This window comes from Pelodiscus sinensis, chromosome 1 (genome assembly GCF_052426305.1).
Source record: "Pelodiscus sinensis isolate ZL-2025 chromosome 1, ASM5242630v1, whole genome shotgun sequence".
Classification (NCBI taxonomy): Eukaryota; Metazoa; Chordata; order Testudines; family Trionychidae; genus Pelodiscus; species Pelodiscus sinensis.
This window is the reverse complement of record NC_143052.1, coordinates 6,224,824-6,248,250: the sequence shown is the minus strand read 5'-3', so window position 1 is coordinate 6,248,250 and position 23,427 is coordinate 6,224,824. Positions and strand designations below refer to the sequence as shown.

Sequence of the window (23,427 nt, the reverse complement as noted above, 5' to 3'; positions counted from 1 at the left end):
AAGCTGAAGGGCAGGGCAGAGCCAGTAGGCTCAATGCCTGTGTTGGCCATTAATGTTCTCTTCTAGCCTGTAAGTATGTCCAGTGCCAGTCAGTTGCTTAAAGATATGGCCGGAGTCCGCTTGTTTCTAAATGTAACGGTCAGTTCACCCTGGCCTCGGCCGGGGGTGACGCCGTGCACTAGCCACACCTTGCAGTGCCACTACGAGGGATGTTAACGAACGTGTGTGTGTGTGTGTGTGTGTGTCACCACTGGAATTTGTAGCGGTGACACGTTTACACGCAAAGGGGGGGCAGGTGGGATAAAGAGGCAGCAGCGTGGGGGGGGGAGGCGGCTCTGTGGGAGCCAGCTTAAAAGCCAGCTCCTTATGGGCACTGGCTCCCCCCTCTCCCCTCCCTCCCATTTGCTGCCTCTGATAGAGAGACAGCGGGAGAGGGGTGCTGTGTGTAGTCGTTAGGGTTAACTGATGAGCCCAGGCTTATCGGTTAATCATGTGAACGACTACACACAAACATCCCTAGCCAGTACTAGTGGGTTTGTAAAAACTTCAGCTGCTAGAAATTGCAGATTCCTCTCCTGAGTTAGCAGGATCAGGCTTCCGATCACAGCCCTGCTCCCTGCTTTTCATTGTCTCAGACCCTTCTGCGCCTTCCTCCCAGCCCCTTTGCTCTGGGGGTCCCTACCCCTAACGCCACCTCGATTATGTAGACAGCACCCCGGGTGCGCAGGGCGCTTTGCAAACGAACGCAACGGCTGCCTGCTCCAAGGAGGCTGCAATCTATGTTGGTGTGTGGGGTGGGAGAGGACGAGGGTAGCCGCAGCCAGGTCAGGGAGAAAGCTGCCCCGGTGCCTTGGTGGTTCATTGTTTATAGAAGGCGCTGGGTGCTGCAGGCAGAGCCGCAGAGGAGGGCAACGGACAGTTTTCGTAATTGTCTTTTCCTGGAGAAGGTTGGAAAAGGCACAATACAAATCCGGGAAATCTTTGTGTCCTTGTCACTCAAAACCTGTGGGGCAGATTTGCTTCAAGATTTACAGCAACAGTCTTCTCGGCCATCAGGGTGGATGAGACAATTCTCAGGCCAAAGCTCTTCTCCAAGCCAGACCCACAATGTTTTATACTGAAGCGTGGGTTGCAGCCTGCGTGCTGGTCACACTTCCACCCCTCCGCACAGCACAGCAGCCCACAGCTGTTTGCAATGGCCTGTGAGCCAGGATTTGAATCCTTGAAGGAGGAAGGAGAGAGGCTGTTCTCAGTGGGGGCAGATGGCAGAACGAGGAGCAATGGTCTCAAGTTGCAGTGGGAGAGGTCTAGGTTGGATATCAGGAAAAACTATTTCTCTAGGAGGGTGGGGAAGCGCTGGGATGGGTTGCTTAGGGAGGGGGTGGAATCTCCATCCCTAGAGGTGTTTAAGTCCTGGTTTGACAAAGCCCTGGCTGGGATGGTTGAGTTGGGGTTGGTCCGGCTTTGGGCAGGGGGCTGGACTCTGATTCCTGAGGTCTCTTCCAGCTCTATGATTCTGGCTACCAAGTTTCCCATCCCCTGTATGTTGTGCGGAGAGATTGGAATCATTCGGTAGAGAAGCTGTCTGAGTGGAGCTGGAAATTGTTTTGTTTAGACGGCTCTTGGGTCTTCTCCTGTTCCTGTTCTGTCTTTGGTGAAAACAAGCTAAATTGTGTCTGAAAAAATCACGCTATCTTGTTTGGCGCCCATTCTGTCACCTCCCTTAGCAGGCCTTTTGCAAACACTCAATGTTGATACAAGACCCAGAAAGATAACAGGAAAATACAGATTAAAAAGGATGAAATTTCTTCCAGCCCTTCCCCCATACACCCGGTTCTTCCAGCTCTTCCTGTGGAAGTCACTGGGCCTGGTCAGCTGAATAAAGGGTTTGTTACCCGTTGTGTTCGTGCCTGAAAATCAGTTGCTATGTTTAGAACATAGGAACGGCCATATTGGGTCAGACCAAAGGTCCATCTAGCCTAGTGTCCTGTCTGCCGACAGTGGCCAATGCCAGATGCCCCAGAGAGAATGAACAGACCAGGGAATCCTCACATGATCCGTCTCTGTCCTCCATTTCCAGCTTCTAACAACAGAGGCCAGGGACACCATTCCTACGCATCCTGGCTAATAGCCACTGATGGACCTAACGTCCATGAATTTATCTTTGCTGAACTCGGTAAAAGACTTAGCCTTCACAACATCCTCTGGCAAGGAGTTCCACAGGTAGATTGTGAAGAAGTGCTTCCTTTGTTTTAAACCTGCTACCTATTAATTTATTTTGGTGACCCCTAGTTCTTATGTTATGAGAACAGGCAAATAACTTTTCCTTATTTACTTCCTCCACACCAATCATGATTTTATAGCCCTTAGAATCTCGGCAAGGGGCATGCAGTGAAGAGCTTCTACCTCCCTCCTGCTGTGTTCATTTTGTTCTGGGATCTCTGTCTCTTTTCCTACATGCTGCTGATTAAGTTATGGGTGAGCTCCATTATGTCTCTGGAAGGGGTGATGCCTTTCCACTATCTCTGATTCCAAATCTAGCCCCAGATAACCGTGGTTTCAGATGTGTAGAAAATCCTCTGTAGCCATCTATCTTCTCCACGAGGCCTGACTTTCAAGCACTGTCCCAAATCGTTACTAAGGAGGACAGGTAATAAACTCTCTTTACCTGGGTTATTGTGGTTTTAACCTTATGTCCACAGTCGCTTTGGCACCCTCAAAAGCAGGAGTGTTGAACATCCTCCCAACACTGTCCCAAACTGCCTGGAAGTGACCAGTCACTAGAAAACATGGCTCCTTGGCTCTGCAAAGTTGACATCCCCTGATGCTCTGATTCTGTGATTCTGACAGGAAAGGAAGGGTTTAATCCCGCTGCTGCTGGGCCTTAGGAAACGGACGATGAATGTGAGTGTGATGTAGTCCCCAGCAGTGCTGCTCTAGGAAGGCCTAGGACTAGTCCCTCCCGGGAACCAGCTGAGCCAGCGATGGGCAACCGAGGCTGGTGAGTGGCCGCAAGATTGTTGTCACCAAGACGCTCTCCCAGGATCGGGTAGTTTTGCTCACTGCACTTGCGTAGCTAGAATGTGCGGGGGGTGCCGATTGCACCGTAGCAGCGCTGGGACTGGCTGCAGAGGGAGCGCCCGGCGCTCACATTCAGTGTTGTAGCAATCAGCCTGCTCCTCACTCGACACACACGGGCGGGTCACTTCAGTAATAGTGGTAGGGAAAAACCGACACTGACAAAAACCAGCAGAATCTGGCAGCCCTGCGTGTGGACAACAGTAAACAAAATGTCTCGTAGGCTGCACGTAAAGCCCCGATGGGCCGCAGGCTGCCTGCCACTGTGCTAAGCTCTGGAAGCCTGGAGTGGGGGGGGGGGGGGTTGGGGTTTGTCCTTTCTCTGAGCACTGGAAGAACATTTCATTTTGGCAATGGGCAGGCAGCCAGAGACCCCTGGAAGACTCACAAGGGCAGGATCAGGTCCCCTGTCTGGTCAGGCAAAATCCTGCAGAGCCCCAGTGAACTCATTTGGAAATGTCTGGAATGTGATACAACGATGCTGAATAGTCTCATTCCTCGGCCAGAGAGATGCTGTGTCACCGTGGACGCTGCTTTCTCCACTACAGACCTTCCCGTCCTGCTCCCAGAGTGCTTTGCAGCACTGTGAAGAAAGCGTGGTCTCCTTTTACAGCTGGGGAAACTGAGGCACGGAGCCACACAGTGACTTTGGCAAATAGTCTAATTCTGTTTTATATTTCTTCAGTCGCTATTACTGCTCTGTCTGTGGAAAGACACAAGGGGCAGTTCGCATCCCCACGGCGCTTGCAGTCCATTCCTAGCCAAGGAAGATGGTAGACAACTACTGGCAATAAACACTTTTAAATCCACCCGAGTAACTTGCCCCCAAATGCTCAAAATGAGTTGGAGATCTCTCGCCGCCTGCTGTTCATTTTTAGTAAGTATTGGAGCCGGGGCAATTCCAGAACACTGGTAGAAAGCTAATGCTGTGTCGGTACTCAGGAAGAGCCGATACAGGAGTCTGGATAAAGAATTAATGAACAGGAATATAATTAATGACAGTCGACATTGTTTTATGGAAAACAGGTCTTGACAAACAAACCTGATTTAATGCTTGGGGGTTTGAAATTAGATGCAACATATAAAGGCTTTTGAAAGGTGTTTGACTTAGTACCCCACGACAGTCTGATCAGAATTGGCAGTCCCCCGTAGTAAGAGAGCACATGTTAACTGGAGTAAGAAGTGGCTAACGGAGCTCACGCTGTAGCTGTCACTGGAGAATCACCCGCTCGGGTGTTTTGGGGGGGAGGTTGCAGCGATTGGTATTTGGACGGCTTCTGTGCAATATTTTCAGCAATGGGCTGGAAGCAGTGTAAAAGTGCTGCTGATAAAATCAGTGGCTGACACACAGACTGGCCAAGTAGGACAAGAGGTCAGGAATTTGTACGGAGCCAAATGCAATTTGCCTAGGTCTCAACAAAGATGCTAATTTCCTTACCCATTACAAAGATAGCTTCCCCAATTATCACCTCTAATATCATTAGCTCAGACATTAACCTCCCCACCTCGTCCCCCCTCTGTTCTGAAATTTGATTTGTCCTTTTTATACGTGTTCACTTTTTTTGATTGTATCCCTTTGGTATATATGGTCGTGCCAATTTTCTTCCACAATTTGATCTGAGGAAGCGGGTCTGGCCCATGAAAGCTCATGGTCTAATAAACCATCTTGTTAGTCTTTAAAGTGCAGCATAGTCCTGTTTTTTGTTTCAGCTACACCAGACAAACACGGCTACATCTCTATTTCTCTTGGAACAAGGCATGGAGACCATGGCGGATGGGAAAGTTGTGCCTTTGAAAAAGCTGTACAGGGGTCACAAGGGACAAGCTTCCAGGTGGGTGATGCTGTGGCAAACTGGGCTAGTGTGTTGTGGGGTCTATAACGGTGCTCAATAGGTAAGGAAAGAGATGCAAACAATGTTAATGGGGGGTGATTAGGGAAGTGGTGGGTTCTCCGTCTCTTGGTGTTTTCCAATCAAGACTGGAAGGTGTTTTTGTCAAACACAAGTGGAGGGGAAAATGTAATGGCTGGTACTGTGGAGGTGACTTCACGTAACCTGGTGCTCCCCTCTGGCCTTAAAATCTAGGGGTTGCCCAAAGACACACACAACATCTCCATCAGAATGAAGGCGGGATCCAAGATCAACGGACAGTGAGAGAGGCAGATACAGCGAGCCCTACTGAGTTTCTTGTGGGGGGGGCGGTTGAGAAGTTAAACTGAGATTCCCTCTGCTCGGTGTTTTTATCACCACCTTGGCCATTTGGACTGAAATTTCTGCCCGTCCAGTTCTGCGATGCCCTTCTGGCTTTCAGCTTCCAACCACAGGCAGCTGTTGTGACGGGACAGACTGAGTCCCTCTGGTTCACAAAGGGCATGGGAACCCGGCCTGAGGAAAAGTGCTGTGGCCACAAGGGAGAAAAAGCCTAACCCTGTGACGCCCTGTCTCCCCTTTCACACGCCCTGGCGTCTGCCTCGTTTCCACCACTGCCCTGAGAGTGAATCCTGCTCTGCGGTGGCCATGTCTCTAACTCCTGCCACATCCCACCTGCTGCCACAGGCCTTCTGTCCCTGGGGGCAGCAACCTCCCTCCTTCCCCTTAGTGCCCGCGGCCTTTTCACACCGTCCCAGCTGAGGCTCCAGCCTCTCCCATGAGAAGAGCCACACTGGGTCAGACCAAAGGTCCATCTAGCCCAGAGTCCTGTCTGCCGACAGTGGCCAATGCCAGGTGCCCCGGGGAGAGGGGACAGAACAGGGAATCAGAACAGGGAATCATTAAGTGATCTCTCTCCTGTCACCCATTCCCATCTTCTGACAAACAGAGGCTAGAGACACCATCCCTACGCATCCTGGTTAATAGCCATTAATGAACCTAACCTCCATGAATTTATCTAGCTCTATGTTGAACCCTCTTCAAGTCCTGGTCTTCACAACATCCTCTGGCAAGGAGTTCCACAGGTTGTGCGCTGTGCATAACCCCCCCCCCCAAAAACCCCTTCCTTTTATTTGTTTTAAACGTGCTACCTATTCATTTCACTTAGAGACCCCTCATTCTGATGTGATAGGAACAAGGAACTTTGCCTTATTCACTTTCTCCAAACCTGCTATGAATTTATAGACCTCTATCATCTTCCCCCTCAGTCTTTCTCTCTCCTCATGGCACCTGTTCCAAGCCCCTCATCATTTTCGATCCCCTTCTCTGAACCAAGGTGCCTTTTGTGAGCGGAGGCGCCCACCCACCTGCAGGCAGCATCCAAGCTGTGGGCGAACCGGGGATTCATACAAGCTCCGCTCTGTCCCCTTTGAAGCGTCGCCCACTGCTCCTTTACCCTCCCCTGGCTGCAGCTTGTCCCCCAGCCCAGGGCCAGACCACATGGTCTAGTGGTCACCCCAGAGTGTCCTCTCCCCCCAGCCCCGCCCTGGCAGCCGCTCACGCAGCCAATCGGCGTCTAGGGGTGTGTCCCCGGCGGAGACAGCCAGCCAATGGCAGCGCGGGGGCGTGGCGAGTCCCTGGGTGGAGGGGGGGGGGGTTCAGCCTGCACGTGCTGGCGCGGGCAGGGCAGAGGGGCGCATGGAGGAGACCGGGGCGGCCAGCAGCGCCCTGCCCGGGGACGGGGCGCCCGGCAGGGGGAGGCCGCTGCAGGCCAAGGGGCGGGAGCTGTTCAGGAGCCAGCGGAAGGAGTCCGAGGTGAGAGAGAGGGGGCACCCACCCCCCGTCCCTCTGGGGGACCCACCCAGTCCCCCCCGCCTGCCCCCCCTGGGAACCACCCAGCCCCCCCGGGAACCCACCCAGCCCCCCCGGGCACTCAGCCACCCCCCGTCCCTCTGGGGGACCCCCCCACCCCCCCGGGCACTCAGCCACCCCCCGTCCCTCTGGGGGACCCACCCAGCCCCCCCGCCTGCCCCCCCTGGGAACCACCCAGCCCCCCCGGGAACCCACCCAGCCCCCCCGGGCACTCAGCCACCCCCCGTCCCTCTGGGGGAGCCCCCCCCCCAGCCCCCCCGGGCACTCAGCCACCCCCCGTCCCTCTGGGGGACCCACCCAGCCCCCCCGGGCACTCAGCCCCCCCCGTCCCTCTGGGGGACCCACCCAGCCCCCGCCAGCCCCCCCGGGCACTCAGCCACCCCCCGTCCCTCTGGGGGACCCACCCAGCCCCCCCGCCAGCCCCCCCGGGCACTCAGCCACCCCCCCGTCCCTCTGGGGGACCCACCCAGCCCCCCCGGGCACTCAGCCACCCCCCCTCCCCTGGGGGACCCACCCAGCCCCCCCGGGCACTCAGCCACCCCCCCGTCCCTCTGGGGGACCCACCCAGCCCCCCCGGGCACTCAGCCACCCCCCCTCCCCTGGGGGACCCACCCAGCCCCCCCGGGCACTCAGCCACCCCCCGTCCCTCTGGGGGACCCACCCAGCCCCCCCGGGCACTCAGCCACCCCCGTCCCTCTGGGGGACCCACCCAGCCCCCCCGGGCACTCAGCCACCCCCCGTCCCTCTGGGGGACCCCCGCAGCCTGCGCCCCTGGGGACCCACCCACTCCCCCGTCCCTCTGGGGGATCCACCCAGCCCCCCGAGGGCACCCAGCCCCCCCGTCCCTCTGGGGGACCCACCCAGCCCGCCCCCCCGGGCACTTAGCCACCCCGCCCGTCCCTCTGGGGACCCAGCCAGCCCGCCCCGCCCGCCCCTCTGGGGACCCAGCCAGCCCCCCCGAGGGCACCCAGCAGCCCCCTGGCCCCCCCAACCCCGCCGGCGGAGGGGCCCGCCCCGTCCCGGGGAGCTGCTGGGGGGGGGTCCCGCGGCTGCCCTGCGCCTCCTGCCCTTTGCTCGCAGCTGCCCGCGGGGCCCGATCGCTCCCGGGCGGGCGCCTCCCCGGCTCCGGCGACAGGTGCCTGGGGCGCTGCGGCTCCCCGCGGGGCCCGGGCAGGGGGCGGCCCGTGGGGCGGGGAGGTCGGGGCCGCTGCGGCTGCGGGCTCCCCTGCCCGGCTCGCTTTGCAGTCCCCGCCCGGAGGCGCGGCCGGGCCGGGACGTACAGGAGCAGCTGGGGTCGGCGCCTTCTTGCAGCCTCGCTGCAGCTCCTGGCAGCCTGGTGGGGGAGGGGGGCTCAGACAGCAGAGGCCTGGAGTGGGGAGGGACTTGTCAGCCCCCCCCCCCCGGGAACCAGCGCTGCACCCCCAGATCGGAGGGGCGCTGGAGGAGGCAAGTTTTCTCCTCCCGCACCTAGTGGCAGGGCCCTGAGCTGGCACCGGGGTGGTGGGTGCACCCTCGCTCTAGCGATGCACCGGCTGGATGACGCCTGCTGCGTAATGAGCCCCCCGGGAAGTGGAGATGGGGGGGAGGGGACCTGTCAGTCTTCTGCCAGGTTGGGGTGCTGCCTCTCGCCAGGCACTGGGAACCTGCCCTCCTCCGGAGACTTCATAATTGTTCATTCCGGGGTTTCATCCTCCGAAGCGCCGGGCCGGGGCACTTGGAGCGAGGCTGCTGAGTAGATGGATGCGGGCAAGCCGCAGGTTGGGCGATTGCTGCCGAGATCGTGAGCAGCATTCGCACTTGGCTGCACGGGCGACTCGTGGTAGCACCCAGGAAGGGCACTGCCCCCCGCCCACAGGCCCCTGCCAAAATTCGGATTGCTAACCGGGGTGTTCCCTCATGCCCCCTCCTTGTTCCTCTGGCTGGCTCTCCCTGCACTCCCTCCCTCCCTTGCGCTTGATGGAGCCCGCTGGATGCATGGCAGCTGGAGAGACAGTCCAAGAGTTTATGCTGCTGACGGGGCACGGGGGCAGATGCGCATTGGAAGGATGCACACGCCAGCGTTGGGGCTTGCCAGACCCGCCAGCTGGAGCGTAGATTTTAAAAGGAACTGGTAGCATGTTAACAAGAGGGGGTCACTGTGGGAAGGATTCTGGGAAGGGGGGGGGCAAGGAATTGACGGCCATTGTGTGGGATCAAAGACGGGTCCCTCTTCCAGCATGGGGGAGAGCGGCGAGGCGGTCGTGGGGGAAAGAGCAGGAGGGCAGAGAGGGAGGCCGGAATGGCAGAGGGCAGGGTCTCGCTGAGATTGATGAAAGGTTGATTTCACAGGTGCAGGAAGGGACCGTATGTCTAATAGTGCAGCACCAACGTCCTGTTCTCCCCCCCCCCCCCCCGCAAAAGCCAGCCTGAAGGTAGCGCAGTGGGGCGGGTTCTCCGGGGGCCTCACGGGTAAGTCAGCAACCTCCGGAGCCTGAGATGGAGGATTCGAGTTCCCACCAGGCTGACGCTCTTCGGGGGCTCTCTAGCTCTGATTGGGGGCATCTCGTCTCCGCGGCTTCTCTTCGAAGCCAGCACTGAGCCAGAGCGGAGCTCAGCCGCTGCTCCGATTAGATCTGGGTACGAATGTGATGGATGAGAGATGCCGGACACGCCGGGGTGATCCTGCGTAGTGAGAGCTCGGTGCGGAGAACATTGGTGGCCGATAGGACGCGGTCTCTGAATAGTCTCGTTCCTTCGGCTGTAAAAACCTGCCCTATCTGTTCTCTGGCGTTACGGGTTGGAAACTTTAGTTTAACCATCGCTGCTCCTCGGGCGTGGCCCTGGCCAAAGTGCAGGTGAGGCGTCTCTTTCCAAGGCGCACCCCGGTGGCCTGGGCAGACGGTGGAATTCTGGCCTCGGGACACAACCTTTCAATCCGTTTTCGGGTCAGAAGTGCAGCGGTCGTTTTGGTTTAGCCGTCTCTGCCGGGGGGATTAACGTTCGCAGGCGCCACTACTTAGCCGAATTCCTCTAGAGCTTTCGTGCGCCGACCGTAGATGGTCAGCGCGCTGGATTTGGTCCCCGCGTTGGTTGTGTGCTGTCGAGGCTCCCTGACGGCGTGAGATCAAAAGTCAGAGCTGGAAGGGAGGGTCAGGCAGAGCTGGGGGCGGGGAGAGACATCTCCGTTCTGTTTTTGGCTCCGTTACTGACCTGCTTTGTGACTTTAGAGACCAGGTCCCGTGACCACTGCAGGTGCGGAGGGTAAAACCAGCTGTTTGTCCCAGCTACGTGGGGAATGCTCCTTGCTAGACTTGTTCCCTTTTAAGCCCAGAACAAGGGCTTGATAATATTGAGTGGTCCTGCGAGTGTTTACACGGCCCAGTGTCTGCTTTCTAATACAGCCCGGTAATGGATACTGGGTCTTAAAACGCTGCCATTCGGTCTTCTCCTCTCCCGCTGCACTTGGCCTCCTATGTGACTGAAACAGGCCTGGGCAGACTCAGCCTTTGAGCAATGTATCACAGGCACAGCCATGGGCTTCTGTGGAATTTCTCCCCCCTAAGGTAGGACAGAATTTGGCCTGATCTTTATGAGCCGTTGGACTCAGGGAACGGCGTAGGGCATTTGAAAGCCGGGCTCCAGGGTAGAGAGCGGGGATGTTAAATGGCGTTTAATCTGCTAATCGAGTAGTCGATGGAATTTCCTTTTAAATATATTGAGGCTACGTCTACGCTACGAGTTTTCTTGACAAAAAATATGGGAACGAGGGACTTATTTGCATGAGTCGCGATCTCATTTGCATATTTTCTGGCGATCCGTTTTTGCGCCAGGGGTTTTTGCACAAAAACAAGCAGTGTGGATGTTTTCTTTTTGCGCAAAAAACCCTTTTCCCGCAAGTTCAGTAAACCTCCTTTTTTGGGGCATAAGGATCTTGCGGGAAAAGGGTTTTTTTGAGCAAAAAGGAAACGTCCACACTGCTTGTTTTTCCGCAAAAACAGATCGGCAGAAAATATGCAAATGAGATTGACTCATGCAAATGAGTCCCTCATTAGCATATTTTTTGCCAAGAAAACTCGTAGTGTAGACATAGCTTCAATATATTTAAAAGGCAGAGGCGCAGCAACAGGGACAGAGCACGAGCCAGGAATCAGCTGATTCCCGGCTCGCACCCAGTCCCCCCACTATGCCTCTACACCCTCCTCCCACCCAGAGACAGTGCTGCGGGGAAACCAGCTTTTAACCTGGCTCCCCCCAGCACCGGCTCCTGCTTCCTCCTCCCCCTTTGCTGCTTCTCTCTGTTAGAGGCAGTGGCGGGGGGGGGCGACTGGTTGAGTCACTACTCAGCTACCCGATAAGCATGTGCTTATCCGGTGTCGACTGGTCGCTTACATCCCTAGCGGAGATGCAGAAAAGCGTTGGTTTGTCCCTCCAGCAGTTCTTCACGTAATGTCTGCTAGAATCATGCTGGCTGCACATCAGAATGGCGAGCCTGTAAGAACTGGGATCTCATGACCTCGTGGTGAGAAAGGCACTTTGGCATTGGGAAGCCAGGCTCCGGAGGTGCGTAGTACCCTGAGCAGTTCAGAAGTAAAGCCGCGTTTTAGTCCCGGGTGGTGGTAGTAAAAGTCATGGACTGGTCACAGGCAGTAAACCAAAATTCACAGCCTGTGACCTGTCTGTGACTCGTGCTATGTACCCGATGAAATCTTGGGTGCTTGGGAGGGAGGAGCACCCCACGTGCTTGAGGGAGGGGATGCGCCCTGGAGGGCGCTGCGGCTGCTGGTGGGTGAGGACCTGGTGGTGGGGGACCTGGTGCGGCGACACGTCCCTCCCTCAGCTCCTAGACGGAGGCACAGCCAGGGGGCTCCGTGCTCTGCCCTCTCTGCAGCTCCCATTGGCTGAGAACTGTGGCCAATGGGAGCTGCGGAGGCAACACGCAGAGCTGGCTGGCCACACCTCCCCCTCGGAGCTTAGGGAGGGACGTGTCCTTGCCTCTGCGGAGCACCCTGAGATCAGCACCACTTGGAGCCCTCACCCCCTTCCGTGCCCCAATTCTTAGCCCTGTGCCCGTTTCCACCCCCAAACTCCTGCTGCAGTGGCCTGCCCGAGCTACTCTGGTGGCCCCCATGCCGGCTGCCCTAGCCATAAAAATGGCCACACTGGGTCAATCCAAAGGTCCATCCAGCCAGGATCCTGTCTGCTGACAGTGGCCAATTCCAGATGCCCCAGAGGGAGTGAACCGAACAGGGAATCTTCAAGTGGTCCCACCTTTGTCATCCATATCCAGCCTCTGACAAACAGAGGCTAGGGACACCGTCCCAACAGCCACTCAGGTCTCAGAGATCCTGGGACATCCCAGAATCCATGTCCACCGTGACAGCTCATGAATAAGGCTGTGAAGTTTATCACGTTTTAAGTTTCTCATATTTGCTTGTTTCTCGTGAATCCGGAATCCAGCAGTTGTGACATGTACCTAGCGCTCAAAATGTATAGGTGTAACCAATCTTCTCAGTGCAGCTTAACGGGGGTGGATGTTTAAGGTTCTTCAGAAACAGACTCACCACTCTGTACCATCACCTGCCAGTTCTAGCCTGGGATATGTTCTTCTATGACTTTGGGTAATAGCGGGACAGTTTTAATCCCGTGGTGCTTGTCAATCACAGCCAGACTTTCCGGTTTGGCTCATGAAAGCTCTCAAATGGCTGAGTTCTAGGAACCGCAAATTGTTCCATGGGCCTTGTTGGGAAGGAGGGTTTTACTGTGTGTCCTGGGTACAGCAGAACCTCAGATTTACGAATGCCTCCGGAACAGAGGTTGTTTGTTAACTATGAAATGTTCGTCAGTCTCAACAGAACATGGCTGCTGTTTCAGATATTTACAGCTGTGCAGTGACTTAATATGGCTTTGAAATTTTACTAGGCAGAAGACAAATGCTGCTTTCCCTTTATGTGTGTGTAGTTTACACTTAGCACCTTACTCTACTTCTATTTCCTTGTTTTGTTTTGTTTTGTTTCTTTTGTTGCTTGATTGCCGACTTCTGGTTCCATCTGAGGTGTGCAAGTATGGTCAGTTCATAACGCTGGTGTTCGTAATTCTGAGGCTCTACTGAAACTCCCTATTATGCCTGACCATTGACAGTGGTTTAAAAATTTGGAGGAAAACCAAAAATCTTGAAAATGTTTGTGCCATTTTGTGGTGGATGCTCATTTTGGGCTTGATCCAAAGCCCCTTGATGTCCATGAGTCTTGTCGCTGGTGTCGGTGGCTTTTGGATTAGTTCCGTTCTGACCATCTCTGCTGTTCCTGATTATGAATATTGGTGATGCAAACTCTTACTTTTGGCCACCTGCTCTCACGAAGACAGAATTTTAGCTCTGGTGGATATTTTTAAAGCTGTACCGGATAAATCAAGGTTCTAAACTCACTTCATTTTGTCGATACTTGGAATACTTGTAGTTCTCCAGTGTGTTGCGTGTCTCTCATTGAAGACATTGCATGTGTTCACTCCAGTTATTTTTTTCTTTAGGATAATCATTTACAAAAGGTTCATGCCCCAATAACCAATTTCAGAGCTCACGTTTTCCATAGAGTAAAAGCACACGCATAGCCAAAGAAAATGTATTCCATATAGGACTAAATATAGCCACGGGACAATGTTACGTGGCTGGAAAAGCGAGCAGATAGGTGACACTAGTGATACGGTTTGTTGGCTCCCAGGAAACGTGAAAGATGCTTGTACAATTCTGTTGCAACATAGTGGAAACAAAGACAGAGAATGTCACGTTTCGTAAAAGGGGGAGGAATTTGCAGGAGGAAAACTGAGATTGTTCGCTCCAAATCACATTTCATTTTATACCTTTATCAGCTGGTGTGAGACGATCTAAACAACCACCACAACATTTCAGTGCCTGATTTTGTCACTGTTATTCCCTTTTTATAGTACTTTGCTCCAGGAGTAGCCTAGTGCTGAAATTACTCGGGTATCAAGTTGGTGATCTAAGGCCCCAGTTCAGGAAAACACCCCAATAAGAGATTTTCCATTTGGATTTGGATTCCCATGTGGGTAGGAGGGTCTCTTTCTTCTTTGATGGCTTAAGTGTGTGCGGTGGGAGGGAGTCGTCATTTCACTGTATCGTACCAACAACTGTGGTTGTTGTTTAGATCGTCTCACACCAGCTGATAAAGGTATAAAATGAAATGTGGTTTGGCGCGAACAATCTCATTTTTCCTCCTTAGGAACAAAATACATTTGCATGGGTCTGAACATGGTCAGATGGGAAAGGAAGTTGCTTAATAAAAGGCAGCGCTCCTTCCATAGGAGCCAGCCTCCGAGGTAGGTTGGGGGCAGCTGTGATACCACTGGACGCCTTGTCGCCTGCCTCCTGTTATCACATTGCAGCGGTGCCCAAATATGGCTTTGGGAAGATGCTAAAAATAGCTCTTCCCAATTGACCCTGTATTTTAAGCAGGAGGCAAAAGTCCTTCCACCCGGCTCTGGAGAACAGTGGCAGTAATGAGGCTCGTGTACACTTGGGTAACTGTCTCCTGATGGGAAGGCCCTGGTGTGGTTTAATTTGACACGCTCCTGATAAGCCTTAATGGAAACCTTGCTGGGAAATCCATGCCGCGAAACCCCTGGCATCCTCCCAACATTTTCCCAGCCCCTGAGCCGAGGCTGCCTTGATTCTTCCTGACAACCCAACGGCTCTTGCGTGATCCTGGTGGAAACAGCCCGCCTCCCCCAGCTCTCTTGATTTGAAGCAGACGACTCTGAGGCTCTGAATAAAAGATGCAGCAAACGTGACGTGCCTGGTTATGCTCATACTGGTCTTTGCTGGGCTGTGCAGTCCATGTGCATGTTACTGTTCCACTGCTTCCGGGTGCACCTTGTCTGTGTGCTGACGAAGGAATCTCTCTCCCGCAGGGCTCCGTGGACTGCCCCAATGTGGAGTTTGAATACGGGGATGCCGACAGCTACGCTGCTGAATTATCAGGTAAAGAAACACGTGGAAAATGGAGGTGAGAGGCGTATTTTGCAGCCCATCAGTTCTACTTATCTATTAAAGTTGGCATCTTTTGGGTAGAAAATCACTTGCCGCATGAGACAGGTGCCGTTGGAAATCTGCAGAGATGCACTGACGTCCCTTCTGAAAGTTTGCAAGTACTTCCTTGGCGAACGCAACACCTGCCCTGAGCCCGACTGTAACTCTCCACGTTCATTCCGGGGGGGATCCCGTTCACAACACCTTTCCGGCTCTCGCTCAGGGGAGGGGCTGGGTGTTGCCTCTTCTCCCGAGCGTCTGTGACGATGGGCCTGCCAGGTGGCCTCTGTGTCGCCTTGAATGGAGGGGAGTGCTGATCTTGCCCCAGAAGTATTTGAGCTAGAGATCTGCCTCTATCGTGACTTATGTGTTCATGGGACTGGATCTGTGCAGCCTTCCATGCCTTACCCCTTGCATCTGGAACGTGCTTGGGTCCTCTTCTGGGGTAGTCCAGAGGTCGGCATACACAGATGGCCAATGGCCAACCCTTCCTTTTGTCGGTGATGCACACAGCCCTTGAGGTCCAGTACTCATGTGCAATGCCATGTGTTCCCATGGGGAGGGCCCTAGGACCCCCTATCGTAATTCCACAAAGCCCCTTCAGCAAAGATTTTTCCTCTTGCTTATATTGGGCTGTAGAGCTAGGTACTCCATGCCAAGTGGTCTCTTAGGGCACGTCTACACAGCAGTGTTGTTTCGGAATAACTCTCGTTTGTTCCGAAATAGCCCACGTCGACACTACAAGCCGTTATTTCGACAGAATGTCGAGCTGGACGACTTCTTACTCCGGCTCCTGTAACCCTCATTTCACGAAGAGTCAGGGAAGTCGGAGGAGGCGTGTCTAACTCGGACTTCCTGCCGTGCAGACAGCGCCGAAAGCCGATTTAAGCTATTTCGACTTCAGCTATGCCATTGATGTTGCTGAAGTTGCGTCGCGTATTTCGGCTTTAGCCCTGCTGCGTAGCTGTGTCCTCGGGAGCTGGAATACTGAGCGATGTGACTCGCTGTGGTGACGCTGGTATCTACCAGGAGATTTGGCCTTTCCTATAATATAGATATGGGACCTCTGTGGTCCTGCACCCTCAGGACCTGAGTGGTCTTGAAGGAGGGATTTTGCCAGACCAGGGGTGGTCATTTCTGCCCCCCTCTCCCCAGCCTGGCTCCGCTCCTTGCCTGGCCTCCCGGCGGGCTCCTCACATACGTCCAGTCCTGCTGCCCTGCCACAGCAGCCCACAGTCACCGCTGGAGCTTTCAGCGTCACCGCAGCGAACCGCTGTCCCGTTGTCGGTGCTCCCGGCCCTGCCAGCCTGCAGTCCCGCATCCTGGACTCCTGCTCCCTCCCCCCAACAGACTGCAGCTCAGCCTCTGGCGTTGGCAGCCCAGCCAGTCCTACCAAGGCAGCACCGGCCACACCCCACTGCTGGAGCTTCTGGTCTTGCTAGCGCTACTATGGCATTCCAGCTGCCCCGCCACGGACTCAGCCGGACTCCTGCGGCAGGGTGCCCAGCCGCTGGCCTCCATGCAGCCAGCCTGCCTGGATTCCCGGCCCCTGCAGGGATCTTGCCTCTAGCCCTCCACCAGCTCTCTCTGGTCCAGCAACATGGCCTGCTGGACCAGGGAGTCCCGGATGAGAGAGGTTCAACCTGTATCATCATGTCTAAGTCTCCATAGATGTTTGTTTATGCCTGGCAAGATTTACTTGAGTAAATCATTAAGATGGAGTCAATAACCTCAAGGTCAATCACCCAGAAAAATTAGATGGGAGGTGAAGGAACATGTGCAAAGAATATATAACCCTGGGGTTTGCCGATAGGATCTCTTCCGAAATAAAGTGCTGCAAATTCTTTACACGTAGTGGCGGAAGGATTAGATTTTTACTAGTAAAAGTCTGTAACTGTCAATTTCACCAGACACAAAAATGATTGAAAAAACATTCAGCAGTATCTGTAATTTACAGATCGGTCGTGTTAGAAAAATGCTGCTTGCGAACTTGAATTGAGGACTATTTACGTGGTTTAGTTTGCATGTGATGTTTACCGATTTGTGCTTTTAGCAGCAGAACGCTTTCGCTTGTTGAATCTCCGCATCGACTCATGTTAAATAATTGTGTGATCCTCCCCCCTGTCATTTCCTGCAGCTAGGAACATTTATCTGAACATTTACCTTGACACACACATTTTAAAAGCTTGAAAATTTGACAGAACAGCTGATGAAATTATATTGTACAGAAACTCCGATTCTGCCCGACTTATTTACATGTCAGTGGCTGAGGCTTCCTATTTTCTTCAGGTTCTCGTTTTGAGTGGCAGTAGCAGGGAGCATATCAATAGCTTGATGAGTGCTGATGATAATTAAGGAGACCGCTTGTCATGTTTAAATCTACTGCTTTTCAGCTTTCTCAACTGCTTTGCACACAGAAGCTAGTTAATCCTCAGAGTATCCCTCTGAGAAGAGTGTGGACGCACGTACGGCCTGGCTTGCTTTGTTTCTTCTTTTGGAATGTGAGAATTTTTTCCCAAAATCTTAGAAGTTACAATAAATGTGACACAATCTGATTTTTTGTTTGTTGTGTGTAACCCTTCTGCCAGATGGAGTCCGGTGGCAGCGGCAAGGGCCAAGTTCAACATCGAGGAGTTCCTCTTAACAATGTAAAACAGAACCAGCTCGTGTTCCCACCCAGTCATCTGCAAAAGCTTTACCACCCCCCCACAGCTCCTCCAAAAGGCAGCACTTCCCCTCTTGCAAGCGCTGCGCCTGTGTTTGACGAGGGAACTTTCCATAAAAGGGAAGGGGAAGCGAGCGTCCGTTTGGGGAAACACCACAACCCCCGTTCAGATCAAGTAGCCATGAGCAAAAACCTGATCGTGAAGGGCTCAGGGCAGGTTCGTTCCCTCAGTTTCCTACTCTCCAGTAGGAAGGTCCGGTGAACAAATGTCCCTTTTACACATCACTCCCCTCCTCCTCGGCTGCTCCCAGCTGGCTGTATTGGGTAGCAAAGACCCAGAGGTGTGTTTGCAAGGGATGAACCTCGAGGGGGCATCGGGCAGCGTCTCTGGTCGCTGTGCACCTCTGCACTTGGCTGCTTGCTGCTGCTTTACTCTTCCGCTGCTGGCCTCATGCTGCCTCTGTTGGCTGCTCCCCGCCCCTTCTGGGATGCCCTGTGCTACGGTCCCGCTGCTTAATCCAGATCTTTACTGATTTCAGCTCTTAGTGATTTTTCTGGGGAGCAGGAGCCCTCACGGCCAGTGCAGCCTCTGCCTCGTTTTTCCTTCCACCGCTGAGCGTACGGCCTGGCCTCAGACCCGCCTGTCAGTGACTCGCCTTCGCTAATCACTGGCCGGTCATGGGGACTCTCCGGCGAGTCCAATCAGCTTGGTCTTTAAACGCTGCGGCTGGGCGGTTACCCCACCACCCAAAGCAGGGGCAGCTCCACTCTCTCACTCCAGGCGGCGTCAGGAGGAAATCGGGGGGCGGAGCGATTCGCTCGGACGAAAGATCAACACAAAGGAGCGTGCGGGGGCCTGAAACGGCCGTTGATGAGATGTAAGCGGCGCTGGCAGCATCGCCTGGGCAAGCGGCAGGAGGTCAGCTCCACGCTCCCAAAATGGGCGGGGCAACCAGCACTTTGCGATGCCCTCATCACGGAGCCCTGGCCGCCCTCCCCAGCCTTTGGAGCTGCCGGGAGCATGCGGTGCTGCACTCCAGCGGAGATTTAAAGGGCCCGCAGCTCCGGGCACTGCCCTATAGAATCACTGCCCCTGTCGGCAGGCACATACCCAGACATAAGCACTAGGTTTAGGGCATCCCAAACAATCACCTAGAACCTGAGAGTGTCTTTTATTGATTTTTTAAAATGTATTTAAATATTTTTACCCCGCTCCCTATTTTAAAATATTCGAGGCGGCTTACAAACATGCTTTAAACACCATACAAATATATAGAAACATGTAAAATACGAGACCCCAGAGGGACATAAAACCTGCTTAAAAAATATCGAGAAGCGGAACATACTCATAGGGTTGCCAGATGGTTTCACAAAAAATACTGAACCCAAAACACCAGGAAAAAATTCTGTTTGGGGGGGGGGGGGAAGGGACCAGGCCTGAAATGCAGTCACGGCCCCTTTAATTCCCCAGCCACTCTCCTCCCCCTCCGCCCCAACATGTCCCCAAGTGGCTTTTCTTCAGGCGTCTGAGCCAGGCCTCGGGGAAAACATTAAATACTAGACATTTTAGGTGTCCAGTATTTTCTGAATTTTTTTACCGGACGAAAGGCGCAAATACCAGGCTGTCCGGTTCAATACCGGACACCTGGCAACCTTCCTACACGTATTGAGTAATGAATGGCAGATCCGCGCTGGCCAGCCACTTCCCCACAGGGGAGGAAGGTGCCAGGAAAAAGTTCTCTTGGGATAGTTCTGGAGGACTGCTCCAAAGTACACTACTTATTCCTTGATCACTCCCTTTTACAACCCACGCTGGGTCCTCGCCTCTCCTAACGTCACGAAACGCCTTCTCAACAAGTATTCCTAATAACTCTAGTTACTTTCACCTTCTGCATCAAAGGTGCCTCTCACGGAAGGTTTCCAGCCTCTTGTTTTCTTTTGGTCTCGGTTTGTTTGACTTTTTCTCCCCACCTCTCATTCTGATTAGCAGAAACCACAAGCCCACAGCTAGTTTTGACTTTGCCTTCAGGCGCACAGCTTGTTCAAATAAACCCTCAACGGGGTGGTGTGCTGTTGTATTCATGTGCGGTGGCTGACGGCACCCGCTAGTATTGCTGTTAGCTTGCTCGAATTCTGGGGTGGACACCTCCCTCGATTCCCGGGCAACAGGGAAGGTCAGATCATGGCTAGGATGCCTTTGGGAACACCCGTGTGCATCCTCGTTCTCTCGCACAGTGGGATGTGGCATCTCTGCTGCCTCGTTAGCAGGTAAGGTTCAGGTTAGGGCAGGTCTGGGCAAAATACCCTTTGCTGGTCGCGGCCCACCAAGCCACCGGATCCGGTCTGCAGACCCAGCGGGGAGCCTCTGACAGATTCCCTGTCTGTCCCCCCCCTTCCTCCACGCTGCTGAGAAAAGCAGCCGCTGTGAACTCAGGGGCTCTGTTTGAACAGCTGTGAGCCGGGGGGGGGGCGGGAAAGGGACGCCCGGCGCTGCTCCTCCCCCAGCACGATCCCGTTGGCCAGTTCCCCTCCCCTCAGGCTCGCAGATGTTCAAAAACCGCACGGCCCCTGCAGCCAGTGAGGGGGTGGGGCTTGAGAAGGCTGCTGGATGGGAGTCAAGCAGGTAAGTCTCCCAGCCAGAGCCTGCCTCTGGCACCCCAGCCCTACGCCGCCCTACCCCACAGAACCCAAACCCTTTGCCCCCCTCCTGCCCCTGTGTCCCCTCCCAGATCCTGTCCTGCAATCCCCTACCCCGTGTCACCATCCCTCCTTCCCGCCCCATGTCACAACCCAACCCCTCTGCCCTCTCCTGCCCCTCATATCCCCTCCCAGATCCTGCCCTGAAATCCCCTACCCCGTGTCGCCATCCCTCCTTCCTGCCCCATGTCACAACCCAACCCCTTTGCCCCCCTTGCATGCCTACCCCACAGAACCCAACCCCTCTGCCCCCTCCTACTACCATATCCCCTCCCAGATCCTGCACCCCTATCTCCTGCCCCATGTCACCACCACCCCGCCCTAGGTCACAACCCAAACCCCTACCCTTTTCTCCCCTCAGCCAGGCCATAACTGCCTCCTTTACTCAGACTCCTTCCCGGACCCCACACCCTGTCCTGCACCCTAATCCCTTACCCCCAAGCTCCCTTCTGCACCCGATCTCCATCCCAGACCCCGCACCTCCTCCATTCATATCCCGAAAGAGCGCAGCCCTCGATCACTTTCCACATTCTTGGAGTGCCCCCCCATCAAAAATTATCCCCCCCCCCCAGTTTAGGGTGACCCACACAGGGAGGGCTGGCTGATTGTGGTTCTGCTGCCCTTTACTCAGCCCCTAAGGGTACCGATTTCATCACCCCTGCACTCAGTACGGTAGTGACCCCCGCGACAGTGATCGCCTGGACCAAGCAGCTCCCCCGCGATGAGAATCCAGGGTCTGGCGGCTCTCGATCGTGGGCTGAGAGTCATGTTGCTTTTCTTGCTGTGGGAGCCCTCGGTGCCCCTGCTAAGATTTTCCATCTGTGAGCGGAGGGAGTTTGGCCCTGTGCACCCATGCTGAGGTCCATGTGCATGGATGGGTGCCAGTGGGCCACCCGCGTTATGAACAAATCTCTAGATATTTTAAAATGTTGCGGGGGAAAGAAAACTAAAGCAAGGGATGGTGAACCAGGGGCGTGGCTTTCCACGTGTAATAAGTCAAATAAAAAGAAACTGAATATTGCAAATTTTTCAGTAGCCAACTTCCTCTGCTTTATAGCCCTCCTCCGATCCTGCCCCACTGGGCTCCTCCATTAACTCTGGCGCTCTCTGCATTCATTGATCTTTCCGACTCACATTTCTGAGCGCGTGCGGGATGCCCTCTCCACCGCACACCCGGACAACAGCTGGTTGGATCGGTCTCCCTGTTCCCCTTGCGTCGCAGGGCTCCGTTTTATTTTGGAGCCGAGGGGATGTCCCTCCCGAGTCCTCCAGGTTTCGTCCCGTAGGTAATATTTGCAGACGTGCTCACAGCCCAGGCTACCTTCCTAGTACAGCTTACACCTCCAAAAACCGGCCCTCTCTGGTCCGGCAACATCCGTGGTCCTGCTCCTGGACCAGAGAGCCCGGGAGCCTAAGAGCTGGAGGGCCAGCGGGAGCTGGGGGCAAAAGGGTTGGCAGCCCAGGGGCAGCATGGGACCAGGGCTGGAGCCCCACAGCAGCCCTATGGAGCGCGGGGCTGGGGCCGGAGCCAGAGCCCCGTGGCAGCCCCATGGAGTGCCAAAGCCCCACAGTAGCCCCATAAAGTGCCAGAGCCCCATGGCAGCCCCATGGAGTGTGGGGCTAGGGTTTCACTGCAAAAGCAGGAGCCAGCAACAGCTGGGCAAGCAGCTCAGCCGGGTCACGGGAGAGGCAGGTTGCCTGCTGGGGCAATGAGCAGGCGATGAGCTTGGGGGCCGATGGAGGGGGACCTCCCCTGGTCCGGCAGATTCTCTTGTTCGGGGCCAGTCAGGTCCCAACGGTGCCGGACCCGGGAGGTCCAACCTGTGCCCCGACGTCTTCTGCCAGTTCGATCTGTCTCCCCCCGTCGGCGCGCACAGGGCAGGCGCTGGGGAGGAGGATGTATAACGCCAAGAGGGGGTAGAGCTGGTTCACTCTAAAAGAGACCCTGACTGTGTGTTTAAAAATGATTTCGAAAGCTTTCCGTGCCTACAGCGCTACCGTTAAGTGCACAGTACAAATGGACAACGCTCAGGCTGGCATTTCCAGCGATGTAATGTCCAGTTTTGGGACTGTCCAGGTGAAGGGATACGACGGTAAATTTCACTTGTCTCTGGAAATACAGAGAGAGATGCTTTAGGAGGTCTCCGTGCAATCCTGGGATCCGCGTTCTTCATTTTAACTCTTCACTTTCATTGGGTGCTTTAACCTGCTTCCGTTAAAGTCAAAGGTTGATGCCAGTTGGGATCGGGGTAAACACTTATGATTCCTTCCTGCCTCCCCCTCTCCTTAGCAACGTGGGATTTCCTTACTCACACGGAGTAATGTTCCCCCCGAATAGTCGTACCCAAGTCAGAGGTGCCCTCTGTGACATGCAATGCGCCTCAGGGTATCAGTTTGCAGGGGCATGTCTACACTAGGAAATTATTTTGGAATAACAACTCCTGAAATAAGTACTTCAAAATAGCGCGTCCACGCTACAGGGAAGCCTCGAAATGAGCCCTAGGCAGGCTCCCTGAATATGGACGCGCTACTTCGACTTAGAGCCGCAGGAAGCCCTGGGGAGTCATCACTTTGAAGGACTCTGGGGAGTCGTTATTTCGAAATAGCAGCAGCGGAACGTCCACACGGCCGCTATTTTGAAATGAGTCATTCCTCATGGAAAGCGGGAGTTGTAATTTGAAATAGCCGGGCCCCTTATTCCGAAATAATGGGCTTGGTCGTGTGGACGCTCCACTTGTTATCTCAAAATAACTCCCCAGTGTAGACCGGGGCTCTGGGAATAGCTATGAAACTCAATGGTAGTGATTGTAACCGTACAATCCAGCCAGAGCAAGGACTGAGGGAGCTGTGCTGCCCAGCAAACGGGAGGGAAACAAGATTGTTTCTTTAAGGCTATGTCTGTGCTACAGGGTTTTTGCGCAAAAACCCGCAGAGCGTCCACACCTCCAGCATGTTTTTGCGCAAGAAGATCTAGTCAATTGACACAACAGAGGGCTTTTTGCGGAGTGTAGATCTCCTTCTACGAGGAATAACTCCTTTTTGCACCAGAACTCTTGTGCAAAAAGGTGTGTGTGGAAGCTCAGCAGGGGTTTCTTGTGCAAAAAGAGCCTATCACAGAAAACACAGGTGCTCTGATGGCCATTCTGAGTGTCCATGCAGGGTGGATGCTCTCTTGTGCAAAAGCTCATCGCTTTTGCAATGTGATTTTGAGGTGTGGATGCGCTTTT

The 23,427-nt window shown here is 54.6% G+C and overlaps 1 protein-coding gene across 2 annotated transcripts in view; it reads left to right on the top strand.

Moving 5' to 3' along the window:
* Window positions 1-6,605: 6,605 nt before the first annotated feature.
* STRIP2 (striatin interacting protein 2) overlaps window positions 6,606-23,427 on the top strand; it is a 75,191-nt gene continuing 58,369 nt past the window's right edge. The window contains exons 1-2 of one of the 2 annotated variants that reach the window (XM_075925402.2): window positions 6,606-6,761; window positions 14,721-14,790. In XM_075925402.2, the coding sequence (XP_075781517.1) occupies window positions 6,645-6,761; window positions 14,721-14,790 (187 nt within the window). In that variant the 5' untranslated portion in view covers window positions 6,606-6,644. Of the gene's footprint in view, window positions 6,762-14,294; window positions 14,331-14,720; window positions 14,791-23,427 lie in introns of those variants that run through there. The other variant, XM_089778063.1, reaches the window with a different exon arrangement.